This window comes from Rhinoderma darwinii, chromosome 11 (genome assembly GCF_050947455.1).
Source record: "Rhinoderma darwinii isolate aRhiDar2 chromosome 11, aRhiDar2.hap1, whole genome shotgun sequence".
Taxonomy (NCBI): domain Eukaryota; kingdom Metazoa; phylum Chordata; class Amphibia; order Anura; family Rhinodermatidae; genus Rhinoderma; species Rhinoderma darwinii.
Window position 1 is genome coordinate 92,461,644 of NC_134697.1, and position 14,850 is coordinate 92,476,493.

Consider the following 14,850-nt stretch of genomic DNA (forward strand, 5'->3'; position numbering starts at 1 on the left):
GCATTATGTCCTTGTTCCTTCATCTTACCGGCTTTATGTCCCTGTTCCCTCATCTTATCGGCATTTTCTCCCTGTTCCCTCATCATACCGGCATTATGTCCCTGTTCCCTCATCTTACAGGCATTATGTCCCTATTCCTTCATATTACCGGCTTTATGTCCCTGTTCCCTCATATTACAGGCATTATGTCCCTGATCCCTCATATTACCGGCATCATGTCCCTGTTCCCTCAAATTACCGGCATTATGCCCCTGTTCCCTCATATTACCGGCATTATGTCCCTATTCTATTACAGCGTGTAGAAGTCACCAGAGACTGCTCCTCCAATAACCAGGCACAAACACCAGAGTCTGCTCCACCTGTATTAAAATAAGCCCTCACAGACAAGAAATAAAGGCTGTTCCACCTGTATTACAATAACGACTCAACACACTAGAGTTTGCGGCTACAATAACCTTGCACCAAAAAAAATCGGGTATTGTAATACGGGTGGAGCAAACTTTGTTGTTGTGTGCAAGATTATTGTAACAGCAAAGTCTGTATTGCAATACCTGGCACAGAGGAGACACCAGAGTCTGCTCCACTTGTATTACATTACCCGGCACAGAGGAGACACCAGAGTCTGCTCCACTTGTATTACAATACCCGGCACAGAGGAGACACCAGAGTCTGCTCCACTTGTATTACAATAACCAACCTTTATCCAGTCCTCGCCAGTGTGATTGACGACGATAGAGAACAAGCAAGCAGTTTCCCGGGCATCTATGTTATAAATCTGACTACTACCCTTTTAAGAGCCGCCCACATGGTCCTCAGAACAGAGCTCACCGCTGATCTCCGATATGTAAACGTTCTGCGCCAGATAAGTGGCTCTGCTTGTACAGAAATCTACCCATATGAATTCATATACCGCGGGGTTTCACTTTGAAGAGGAAGCCGTAGGGTGGGTGGGTGTAGAACTGCGTTACTCATTACCTATACATTCACTACTGCCTCGTGCAGATGATGGCGCTGTCCTCATTGGTGCACTAACTATACTGTACAGGACACATTAATAGTACAACTACTCCAGTGATTCATGTTCACGATCTACAACCCGCCCCCGACTACGTAGTGTCTTAAATTATATCTTCCAGTCTCACTGGATTCTTCGAATGCGTCTCAGTAAATGTTACTCTGCAGCAACTTCATGCGTTAGTGGGATGAGGGGAGTCCTAAGTATAGACAACGCACAGTGTTAGTACGAAGTAGAAATAGGTGCATTCTGTTTCCTGTCATTGTATTGCCAGCAGCTCGATTATACCAGCAGCCTGGCAAAGTGACATACAAGACAATGCAAGTCCATACTTATGTGGAACTTGGTGCTACAAATTGGTAGTTTGTTTTGAAAATCTCGTAACATTTGTAGCAATGAGAGCAGCTTGGAAAACACGGCCCCTCCAACATTGGGTTTTGCTCTTGAAAAATGCCGTATCAGCTGCATCAGTTTTGTACTTTTTCATTCATTGAATGCGTCTCACTAAATGTTGCTCTGCAAGAAACTGCACGCGTTACTGTAATAAAGTGAGTCCTATATAGGGACAGCAGACAGATTCATTATTCGTACTAGAGGTTAACAGATTTATTGCCAGCAGCCTTATTAATCCCAGCCGTCCGGCAGAATGAGATACGGGTCGAGCCGATACTTGTGTCAAAGTTGGTCCCAGTAACAGATTTATTGTTTGTTGTAAGAATCTGGTAACATTAGTAGCAGTGACAGCAGCTAAGAAAACACTGGCCCTCTCTCCAAGGATTGCGGAAAGCACGTTGCCCAGCAGCAAGCTGGACGCCGAAGCAGCAACACAGCAAGTCAGCTGTTTGATCCACTGCTCGTGCGGATATTCAGCGGCGAGTGTATGCCACTCGTGTACATGCAGGCATCGGAACAAACTGCGCCCGGCAGCGCCGCTACGAGAATGTGTTTTCCTGCCGGAGGATCACTCGGCAGCAAGTATAGCACTAAGGCACTCTTTCCCTTCACATTAACATTCCCTGGTCCAAGACCGGTTTCAGTCAGCTGCTTCTAGGACGCTATTAGGGGACACACTGCGGTCCACATATCCGGCTCCTCACTGGAAGACGGACGTGATACTGAAGCCCCTACCCCCGTGTATATAGAAGTAGAAGGTCACTGCTCAGATACACGAGCGGTCACCAGCAGACATCATAGCTGATCTATAGAGGATGTGGCGGCTCTGAGAAGAGCCTTTGTGTTGTGTAAAATGGAGCTGAGCAGGAGCGGATTTAACCTCCGAAGCCATAGAGAGTGCGGCCCTGGCGTTTGAGCGCGTACACCACGTCCATAGCGGTGACGGTCTTCCTCTTAGCGTGCTCGGTGTAGGTGACGGCGTCACGGATGACGTTCTCCAGGAAAACCTTCAGGACGCCGCGAGTCTCTTCATAGATGAGACCGGAGATGCGTTTGACGCCTCCCCTGCGAGCTAGACGGCGGATGGCAGGCTTGGTGATGCCCTGGATGTTATCACGGAGCACCTTCCTATGCCGCTTGGCACCGCCCTTTCCGAGTCCTTTTCCTCCTTTACCACGACCAGACATCCTGTAAGCTGGAGCTAAAGAGAAATACTGTACCGAGAACCGCGGGGCGCGTCTTTATATAGACCTTGGGTGGACCAGAGAGAGAACTGTTATTCATGTCACTTCCGGGGCGTTCCTCTCAGCTAATTTACATTACAAATCCCTCCCCCTCCCGTTGATTGGCTTAACTCAGATTTTGAATTGCAAGCTCATTTTACAATACCGGCCGCACTTTTCCCGCTTCTACTTGTACTTTCATATTACCGGCATTATGTCCCTGTTCCTTCATATTACCGGCATTACGTCCCTGCTCCTTCATATTATCGGCATTACGTCCCTGTTTCTTCATATTACCTGTATTACGTCCCTGTTTCTTCAAATTACCGAAATTACGTCCCTAATCCTTCATATAACCGGCATTATGCCCCTGTTCCCTCATCTGAACCGGCATTATGTGCCTGATCTGTAATCTTACCGGCATTACGTCACTGTTCCTTCATATTACCGGCATTACGTCCCTGTTCCTTCATATTAACGGAATTATGTCCCTGTTCCCTCATCTTACCGGCATTTTGTCCCTGTTCCCTCATCTTACCGGCATTATGTCCCTGTTCCTTCATCTTACCGGCATTACGTCCCTGTTCCTCCATATTACCGGAATTACGTCCCTATTCCTTCATATTACCGGCATTACGTCCATATTACCGGCATTACGTCCCTGTTCCTTCATATTAACGGCATTACGTCCCTGTTCCTTCATATTACCGGCATAAGGTCCCTGTTTCTTAATATTATCGGCATTACGTCCCTGTTTCTTCATATTACCGGCATTATGTCCCTGTTTCTTCATATTACAGGCATTATGTCCCTGTCCCCTCATCTTACCGGCATTATTTCCCTGTTCCTTCATATTATTGCCATTATGTCCACTGTAGGAGGGTACAGGGACATAATGCCGGTAATATGTCCCTATTCCCTCATCTTACAGGCATTATGTCCCTGTTCCTTCATATTACCGGCTTTATGTCCCTGTTCCCTCATATTACAGACATTATGTCCCTGTTCCCTCATATTACCGGCATTACGTCCCTGTTTCTTCATATTATCGGCATTACGTCCCTGTTTCTTCATATTACCAGCATTACGTCCCAGTTCCTTCATATTACCAGAATTGCGTCCCTATTCCTTCATATTACCGGCATTATGTCCCTGTTCCTTCATATTACCCACATTATGTCCCTGTTCCTTCATATTACAGGCATTTTGTCCCTGTTCCTTCATATTACCCTCATTATGTCCTTGTTTCTTCATATTACAGGCATTATGTCCCTGCTCCTTCATATAACCGGCATTAAGTCCCTGTTCCCTCATCTTACTGGCATTATGTCCCTGTTCCCTCACCTTACCGGCATTATGTCCCTGTTCCCTCATTTGAACCGGCATTATGTCCCTGTTCCCTCATATTACCGGCATTACGTCCCTGCTCCTTCATATTATCGGCATTACGTCCCTGTTTCTTCAAATTACCAGCATTACGTCCCTGTTCCTTCATATTACCGAAATTGCATCCCTATTCCTTCATATTACCGGCATTATGTCCCTGTTCCTTCATATTACCAGCATTATGTCCCTGTTCCTTCATATTACCAGCATTATGTCCCTGTTCCCTCATCTTACCGGCATTATGTCCCTGTTCCTTCATCTTACCGGCATTACATCCCTGTTCCTTCATATTACCGGCATTACGTCCCTGTTCCTTCATATTTTTGGCATTATGTCCCTGTTCCCTCATCTTACCGGCATTTTGTCCCTGTTCCCTCATCTTACCGGCATTATGTCCCTGTTCCTTCATCTTACCGGCATTATGTCCCTGTTCCTTCATCTGAATCGGCATTATGTGCATGTTCCTTCATCTTACCGGCATTATGTCCCTGTTCCTTCAGATGACAGGCATTACGTCCCTGTTTCTTCATCTGAACCGGCATTATGTGCATGTTCCTTCATTTTATCGGCATTACGTCCCTGTTTCTTCATATTATAATAATAATAATCTTTATTTATATAGCGCCAACATATTACGCAGCACTTTACAATTTAGAGGGGACATGAAACAAACAATATCAGACATTACATAGTGACAAAGTCCATTTACAATTCAAACCTGGGGAGTGAGGACCCTGCTCGCAAGAGCTTACAATCTATGAGGAAATAAGGGAGACACAAAGTGTAATAGTGTTTGTTCTGTACAATGGTCATTTTTATACACATGCGGTGGTAACATATTACAGGCATGATGTCCCTGTTTCTTCATATTACAGGCATTATGTCCCTGTTCCTTCATATTACAGGCATTATGTCCCTGTCCCCTCATATTATCGGCATTATGTCCCTGTTTCTTCATATTACGGGCATTATGTCCCTGTTCCTTCATATTACCAGCATAATGTCCCTGTCCCCTCATATTATCAGCATTACGTCCCTGTTTCTTCATATTACCAGTGTGATGGATGGTCAAATTGCTTATGTTCTCTGTATTAAACGACACTATGAATTATCCAGCAGGATGCCGGATTATGAAGATATGGATTCTCCATTTTGTAATGATCTCTTTCTGGTTCTGTTTAAATCACAAGGGAATAAGTTATTACTTTGTGTTCTTCTTCGTGGCCTTCAATACTGGTAGATAGGAGTCTGGCAGAACGCCAAGACCTGAAATAATTATTATATTTCCAATTAATTCTTCATCTCAGTATTTCACACACATATATGAAATCACCACATACACTTATGAAAACCTCCTACATTTCTATTGTTTGTAGGCCAGGATTTGCAGGTGTTAGAAAGATCATGTGACCTCAGTGGGAAGGTCCCTGTGACGTATTTTCAGTCTACGTGTAAAATGTTATGATTGGTTGTTCCATGAGAGGTAACACCCTGGTTAGAGGGTACGCCCTGAGGGTATATTAACCTATGTATCTTGATAATAAATGAGAATATTGATTGAGACGACAGATTGCTATTGTCTTTATTGATCTCCCGGTGCACTGCTGATACTTCAATTACCATATTTGAATACCACCTGACAAAGCAGAGGGAGCCCATTAGAGCACCCATCCCAAAAGGTGCTACCTGGAAGGGGTTTCTTCGACAGTTATGGTGCCAAACAGCCCGGGACCTCCTAATGAGAATTTTGTGCAAAGTCCACTAATCTGGAAGGACCTGGGGAGTCACTGAAACCAAAACCGAAAGGTAAGTAACAGACTTTATGTTACACCATTTGTTTCAGCCACTCTGTTAAGTCCCTGGAAACGTACTTTGTATATGTAAGTCTCTACAAAGGGGTCCCGTAATAATCAGGTCCTTTGTCAGGATGGTAGTGTGGTTAGATGGATTTACATGGGGGTGTATGTGACAAGTGTGATAAATGTGTGTGTAGTGTGATGTTGAATACATCTGTGAGAAGACGTACATATCAAATTGTTGAAACTGTATGGCTCCCAGCCCAGTAGTAATATCCACTTCATAGAAGACGATATCCACTCAGTGCAAGGAGGAGCAATTGTGTCTATATTGAATTTGCACTCAATACCATTACCCAGTGCAATAGGGAAAACTTTGAATACTGTATTAGAAAATCATTTATATTTTCCTAATTCACTGCCAAACAGTGATATTGTGTGTAAGGGTCCATAAACCAGTTGTATGCATTGCCAGCCAGTGATATTGTGTGTAAGGGTCCATAAACCAGTTGTATGCATTGCCAGACTGGCATAAGGTGGGAATCAGTACAGACTGATTTCTAGCACATGATAATCCGGCATATACACTTTGATGTAAAATAACATCCAAGTAATTAAGTCTGTAGTAGTATAACATCAGACCGCTGGATTGAATACCGTTGTAATATAACATCCTGTATTCAACGAATGACCCTGACACTTATCCCAGGTGCCACCTGTGTCGGAGTAGTATAACTACCCAGACTAATTACAGTGAAGGACATTGGTATTGGCTCAGACCCAGAGCCCCTAAAGAAATCATCACCAACATACATAACAGGCCCCTAAACTACAACCCACAGAGTGAACGGCTGAGCGGGGAGGATAACATATATGTTACCAAATATAATTTGCATGTGAAACCATTGCAAAGTGCTAGAGGAAAGAGTTTGGGATATATATGCTACATCACAGGCTGTATGAACTGAAAGACACCCCCCCCCCCCCCCCCCCCGGCAGCAAGTGTTCTGCATAAGTGAAAGAGACGAAGGGTTTGTAGAAGTTTGAAATGAATGTGACCAACTCCTGCTTGAATCAATGGAAGTTCATGAATGTAGATTGTGTTGAAGGATTTGCTCTTGTAATTTGTGGATTGGCAGCATTTTGTCTGTTCTTGATGTTCAAAACAGTGAGGGATCAGAGAAAAGGATATCCCACTGCTAGAATGTCTGGAGGGACGACTTTTGATATTGATAGTCTTTCTGAAACTGTAAGATAGATTGTCTGAGATATCTGTCAACAGACTAAGGCCTGTCTGTTTGGAGCTGGGGAGTTTTCCGGAGACTACCCTACGCCCTCTGACCATGGGGTCAGAAAATAGTAAGACAAAAATGCGGGACAGCCCTGAGACGTGGGTCTCTGCCATCAAAATAGTAGAAAGAGCAAAAGGATCTGAGGCTGTGAAGGATTGTAAAAGAATGTTTAAAATGATGGGAGTTGGGTCCTATGGAACATTAGCAGAATGTGATTGGAAAAGATTTATGACAAATTGTGTTGGATGGTTGAAAGACAATAACATGGTGGAAAAAGCCCAAATGTGGTATGAGGTAGCACAGAGAGTGAGTAACACAGAACATAAGAGTATGGAAGCAAATCATGGAATAATGTATGATTTATATGACCCTTTAAGTGAAAAGCTCCTCACTAATGTGTTAACCCCTTTACAACTGCCAAACAGCCCGACAGCAGCAACTGCGCCACCTCCTTATCCTGAAAATAGCAAGAAAGGCAGCTGCTGGACATGTCCACACTGTGGGCAGCAGAACCCCCTCACTGCAGGATATTGTGTCAGTTGTGGTACGCAGCGCCCCACTAGATTGTTTCCGTTAGTATCAAGTATCCATACACACAGGGGACCAAAACCAGTAGATGTAGACGGGCAACCAGTACAAGGGGCAGTAGGGGAAATCCAGTCACATGAAGCCACTGTGTATCGCCCCTGGAGCCCGGCTGATTTACTAGCTGTATGTGGCACACTCCCAGACCCACGGAAAACACCCAGCGCTTTCCATAGAAAGCTGCGAGCCATCTAGCTTACCGTGCTACATGGTCAGGTATGGAGAGCCTGGTAGAAACAAAGGGAGGGGAAGTGCTCAAAAATCAAATACAAGCTGCTATTACAAATCCTGTACCAGCAAATAAAACCAATGAGCAATCAGGACTAGAATACCTGAACGCTATGCAGCCCTGGGTAGATACTACTCAACAGGATCCAACTGATTGTTTAACATCTTGGGAAAATGACATAAAACTGTCAGTCCCTGATTATGCCACAACTTTACAGCAGCAGTGGTTAGATCACGGGTATGAAGAAGGTGATGCAAAAGACTTGCGCCTACTAAAAATAACTTTTATGTCCGGTCTTAAGCCGGCAGTACAAGAAGCTGCTAAAAGATCCCGCCCCGACTGGCGTACATGCCAGTTTAATGATTTAGTAAGCATTGCAAAAGGTGCAGAGTTAGATTTAGCTCCTAAAAGAACCCGTCTCGCCCCGATGCAACAAAAGGGGGGCTATAGAGGAAGAGGCAGGGAACAAAAAGACACTTTGAGAACCCGGAGAAGGGATCTTAGCCAGATTACATGCTGGAATTGTGATAAGAAGGGTCATTATTCAGCCCGATGTCCCTCCCGTCCAGTTGAGCCTCCCAATTCTTTGATTGCTGCATAGGAAACTGGCAACCCTGATGTCTCCCTCTGCCCAGTGCTCCCCCCCGACAGGTCCATCATTGATGGTGCCTGTTACTTTACCCACAGGGGAAAATACCTATTTTCTAGTAGACACAGGGGCAGCCAGAACTGTATTACAAACCAGTGGCGTAGCTATAGGGGTCGCAGCGGTCGCAGTTGCGACCGGGCCCCTAAGCCTGGGGGGCCCACGGGCCCCCGTTGCCATACAGCATTTTTTCTAACTAAATCTTCTGTGCCGTGAAGCCGGCACTTCCAGGTTACGGTCACATGGTACACTTAGTGTACCATGTGACCGTGTTGTCAAGTGACACGGCTTCCAGACAGAGCAGAAGAGTCGGTGCGGAGGACTCCAGGTAAGCTGCAGTGTAATGTAATGTATTGTGTTGTAACGTTATGTATTGTAATGTAATGTATGTGATGCCTTGTAATGTATTGTGTTGTATGCGGTGGAGAGGGGGGGAGCGTTAAATCACAGCCCCCCCCCTCCTCCACCACAAACTGCACAATACAGTATAGTACACATGAGTGTATGAGAGCGGGGCTGCGGCTGTGTAATACAGTCACTGCCCCGCTCCTGAGTCCTAACATGTGCGCGCCGTCAGGATGATGTTATGCGGCCGGCGCTGCACTAATGAGCGTCGGCACTGAAGACAGAACATGGTGGGCGCACTGCAAAACACCCCCATGTTCTGTCCTCAATGCCTGAACCGCCGCTCATTAGTGCAGCGCCGGCCGCATCTCCACATGCTGACCGCGCGCGCACTTATATCAGGAGCGGGGCAATGGCTGTATTACACAGCTGCAGCCCCGCTCTATAACGGCGGAGATCAGAGAAACCGCTCATCTCCGCCGCTCATCTCCTGAATGCTGCGATCAAAGCTGACTGCAGCATTCAGGGGAAAATGAGAAGGGGGGATGCCCCTGGATCGCGTCACAGGGAATTTCTGTGATGCGATTAAGGGACATACCATATATGGGCAGACAGCCCAGGGTCTGTTGAAGGACCCCAGGGCAGTCCTACCATATTTCCTGTTGTTAGGGCATACTGAGGTATGTCCTAACAACTGCCTGTGTACTATCCGTACACAGGCTAATGTACTGGCATATAGCTATAGGCCAGTACATTGAAGTTTAAAAATAAAGTAAAAACAAAGTAATGTTAAATAAAAAAAATACACATACACTTTTTTTATAATAAACATTAAAATAAGTCTCAATACATAAAACATACACATAATCGGTATTGGCGCACCCGTAATAACCTGCACAACAATTTTTTTGCATCATTTATGATGTGTACTCTGTAAAAAAATAAAATAAAAATTGCTTTCTATCACTTAGGCCCCATTCACACGACCGTGCCCGCAATCAGGGCCCGCGATTGCGGGCACGGCCGGCCGCCGACTGCCACCCGCATTTTCGGGCCGTGCTCCCATACAAAGTATGGGAGAACGGCCCGCAAAATGACGGACATGTTCCATAATTTTAGTGCTACGGAAATGTGTCCGCGCTCAATGAAAGTGAATGGAGGTTATTTACGGTCGTGTGCATGGGGCCTAATTGTGAGGCACAAGGTGCGATGATGAATTTAACCTCCATGTGCCTCACATTAATAGTAATTAACCCCATCATGTACCTTACACATTAACCCATTATGACTGAGAAACATGATGAGGTTAATTACTATTAATGTGAGGCACATTCAAAATTCATCATGGGGGGCTATAGAGGAAGAGGCAGGGAACAAAAAGACACTTTGAGAACCCGGAGAAGGGATCTTAGCCAGATTACATGCTGGAATTGTGATAAGAAGGGTCATTATTCAGCCCGATGTCCCTCCCGTCCAGTTGAGCCTCCCAATTCTTTGATTGCTGCATAGGAAACTAGCAACCCTGATGTCTCCCTCTGCCCAGTGCTCCCCCCGACAGGTCCATCATTGATGGTGCCTGTTACTTTACCCACAGGGGAAAATACCTATTTTCTAGTAGACACAGGGGCAGCCAGAACTGTATTACAAACCAGTGGCGTAGCTATAGGGGTCGCAGCGGTCGCAGTTGCGACCGGGCCCCTAAGCCTGGGGGGCCCACGGGCCCCCGTTGCCATACAGCATTTTTTCTAACTAAATCTTCTGTGCCGTGAAGCCGGCACTTCCGGGTTACGGTCACATGGTACACTTAGTGTACCATGTGACCGTGTTGTCACGTGACACGGCTTCCAGACAGAGCAGAAGAGTCGGTGCGGAGGACTCCAGGTAAGCTGCAGTGTAATGTAATGTATTGTGTTGTAACGTTATGTATTGTAATGTAATGTATGTGATGCCTTGTAATGTATTGTGTTGTATGCGGTGGAGAGGGGGGGAGCGTTAAATCACAGCCCCCCCCCTCCTCCACCACAAACTGCACAATACAGTATAGTACACATGAGTGTATGAGAGCGGGGTTGCGGCTGTGTAATACAGTCACTGCCCCGCTCCTGAGTCCTAACATGTGCGCGCCGTCAGGATGATGTTATGCGGCCGGCGCTGCACTAATGAGCGTCGGCACTAAAGACAGAACATGGTGGGCGCACTGCAAAACACCCCCATGTTCTGTCCTCAATGCCTGAACCGCCGCTCATTAGTGCAGTGAATTCTTGCACCCGGGCCCATGAGCCTTTAGCTACGCCCCTGTTACAAACCAAATATGTACTGGCAGAGTTGCTATCACCAGACTATATAGATTGTGAAGGGGTGGAGGGAACATCATTTCAGTTACAGTTAACAAAACCAATGCGACTGAATATACATGACACACAATCAATTGTCTCCCGTGTGTTAGTGTCACCACACACTCCCTACAATTTATTGGGGACAGATGTACTCAGTGCCCTGGGAGCAGCATTGGACTTTTCTTCTGGCACGCCTATATTAACCTCTGCCATTCCAGTGTCTCTGCTATGCAAACTCCTTAGTATGGCAAGTATGCCAGACGCTGAAAAAGCCCCAAGTACCCCTCCCCTTTGGTTGGCAGACATCCCAGAAAAAGCTATGGGCACAAGATAAGATGGATGTAGGAGTTTTAAATGTGCCGCCTGTACAAGTAAATGTAAAATCAGACATGCAGAACCGTCCTGTATGTATAAAGCAATATCCTCTGAGTCCACAGCAAGACGCTGCTATAGAAAAGGATATTAACTCCTTACTGGAAAACAATCTCATAGTGCCCATAATCTCGCCTTTCAACACTCCTCTCTACCCAGTAAAGAAAAAGACACTGCCCGGTCAACCTGTACAGTACCGGATGGTACATGACCTACGGGCTGTGAATGCTGTGACAATAATTAATACACCACAAGTGCCTAACCCACATACCCTGCTCAACCAGGTCCCCGGCACTGCAGTCTATGTCACAGGTATAACCCACATACCCTGCTCAACCAGGTCCCCGGCACTGCAGTCTATGTCACAGGTATAACCCACATACCCTGCTCAACCAGGTCCCCGGCACTGCAGTCTATGTCACAGGTATAACCCACATCCCCTGCTCAACCAGGTCCCCGGCACTGCAGTCTATGTCACAGGTATAACCCACATCCCCTGCTCAACCAGGTCCCCGGCACTGCAGTCTATGTCACAGGTATAACCCACATACCCTGCTCAACCAGGTCCCCGGCACTGCAGTCTATGTCACAGGTATAACCCACATCCCCTGCTCAACCAGGTCCCCGGCACTGCAGTCTATGTCACAGGTATAACCCACATACCCTGCTCAACCAGGTCCCCGGCACTGCAGTCTATGTCACAGGTATAACCCACATACCCTGCTCAACCAGGTCCCCGGCACTGCAGTCTATGTCACAGGTATAACCCACATACCCTGCTCAACCAGGTCCCCGGCACTGCAGTCTATGTCACAGGTATAACCCACATACCCTGCTCAACCAGGTCCTCGGCACTGCAGTCTATGTCACAGGTATAACCCACATACCCTGCTCAACCAGGTCCCCGGCACTGCAGTCTATGTCACAGGTATAACCCACATACCCTGCTCAACCAGGTCCCCGGCACTGCAGTCTATGTCACAGGTATAACCCACATACCCTGCTCAACCATGTCCCCGGCACTGCAGTCTATGTCACAGGTATAACCCACATCCCCTGCTCAACCAGGTCCCCGGCACTGCAGTCTATTTCACAGTTATAGACTTAGCCAATGCTTTCTTCTCCATCCCGCTGGATAAAGAGTGCCAGCAGTATTTTGCATTTACACATAGGGGAAGACAGTATGCTTGGGTAGTGCTGCCACAGGGTGCCGCAAATTCCCCTGATATCTTCTCACGTACCATGAAAGATATTCTGGACACCTGGCAGCCCCCCAATCAGTCCTCAGTTCTACTACAATATGTAGATGATTTGTTACTTTGTAGTCAGAGTCTGGAGAAGAGTGAAACAGATTCTAAATCACTATTAATGTTCCTAGAAGAAGTGGCTGTAAAACGTGCGAGCACAAGCTGCAATTATGTGCCAAAACAGTGGTTTTCCTTGGTCTCTGTATTTCCCAAGATGGATCTCGATATTGGAGCGAAGACAAAGGACATTTCCTCACCGGGTATGCTGTGGTCCACAATGGATGGCCAGAAGCTTTTCCAGTGGCAAAAGCAAATGCAGATACCACAGCAAAGAAACTGATAGCTGAGGTAGTGTGCCGCTATGGAGTACCAGAGACAATTGAAAGTGACAGAGGTACTCATTTTACCCAAGAACTATTGAGGAACATATTAAAAAGCCTTGGGATAGAACAAGCATTTCATACTCCCGATCACCCACAAAGCAGTGGTAAGATCCAAACTTTCTTTCAGGTACCCACTCACTACAACCTGGAGACTGGGTGGTAACAAAGATACACAACAGGAGCAGTCTGGAGCCAAGGTACAGCCAACCAGTAGAAGTACAGCCGGTCACCGCCACATCAGTGAAGCTCCAAGGTACAGCCAACCAGTAGAAGTACAGCTGGTCACCGCCACATCAGTGAAGCTCCAAGGTACAGCCAACCAGTAGAAGTACAGCTGGTCACCGCCACATCAGTGAAGCTCCAAGGTACAGCCAACCAGTAGAAGTACAGCTGGTCACCGCCACATCAGTGAAGCTCCAAGGTACAGCCAACCAGTAGAAGTACAGCCGGTCACCGCCACATCAGTGAAGCTCCAAGGTACAGCCAACCAGTAGAAGTACAGCTGGTCACCGCCACATCAGTGAAGCTCCAAGGTACAGCCAACCAGTAGAAGTACAGCTGGTCACCGCCACATCAGTGAAGCTCCAAGGTACAGCCAACCAGTAGAAGTACAGCTGGTCACCGCCACATCAGTGAAGCTCCAAGGTACAGCCAACCAGTAGAAGTACAGCTGGTCACCGCCACTTCAGTGAAGCTCCAAGGTACAGCCAACCAGTAGAAGTACAGCTGGTCACCGCCACATCAGTGAAGCTCCAAGGTACAGCCAACCAGTAGAAGTACAGCTGGTCACCGCCACATCAGTGAAGCTCCAAGGACGAGCCAATTGGATACATGCAAGCCATTGTAAAAAGGTTATCAGCCCAGATGACGTCGCCTCGATCGATGATGTTGCCCTTGGCAGGGTTGATGTTGATGTTGCCCCTCGTGGGGACGATGACTCAAGTTCTCAAGGAGGAAGTGGACAATAAAATTCATAAAACATCATCAAATTATAACAGCATTAACAAACTTATCTAATTGTTGGATATGTACACACAGTCCTATAAGTTCAAAATCCATGCCATACATGGCTGTGCCCCTTAGTGAGAAAGAACTTCTTAACACTACATGTTGGGATCCCTCAAAGGTAAAGGATAACACAAAAAGGTATACATGGTCTAATACCAGTGTGCCCTTACCCATAGCAGGATGGATGGAGGATCCCTGGTGGCAGGTAAATCTAACCCTGATACCTGGTAAGGCACTGATTCTCACACAGAAGGAAAATGGAAAATGGGTCCCTAAAAATGTCACTAAAACACTGACACTAGGTGAGATCCCCATAAAAGGCATAAAGATAAGCTGCAATAAAACCCAACAGACCTCAGATGTATTTAGACCAAGTCTGGTAGAACGGTACATACAATGGTAGTTGGGAATACGGCCATTTCTTCCCTTCAGGAAGTAAGACTGATTGTAAACGTTATCCAGGGTATATGGAAGAAACAGACTTACAAGGGAATGAAACTATGTATTGTGGATGCACAGGAGTATACCATGGCTCTTTGGGAACAAATTGTCCTTGGTGTGTATTACAGCAGTCTTTTCCCTTAGTTCATTTTG

At 46.4% G+C, this 14,850-nt stretch overlaps 1 protein-coding gene across 1 annotated transcript; it reads right to left on the bottom strand.

The window, feature by feature from the left end:
- Positions 1-2,226: 2,226 nt before the first annotated feature.
- On the bottom strand, positions 2,227-2,595 carry LOC142663382 (histone H4). The gene has a single exon (XM_075841987.1). The coding sequence runs from the start codon at positions 2,593-2,595 to the stop codon at positions 2,284-2,286; it is 312 nt and encodes a 103-aa protein (XP_075698102.1). The 3' UTR covers positions 2,227-2,283.
- Positions 2,596-14,850: the final 12,255 nt, after the last annotated feature.

What these genes read in the sequence shown, in the direction of transcription:
- LOC142663382 (XM_075841987.1), bottom strand. Translation starts at nt 2,595, where the DNA reads ATGTCTGGTCGTGGTAAAGGAGGAAAAGGACTCGGAAAGGGCGGTGCC.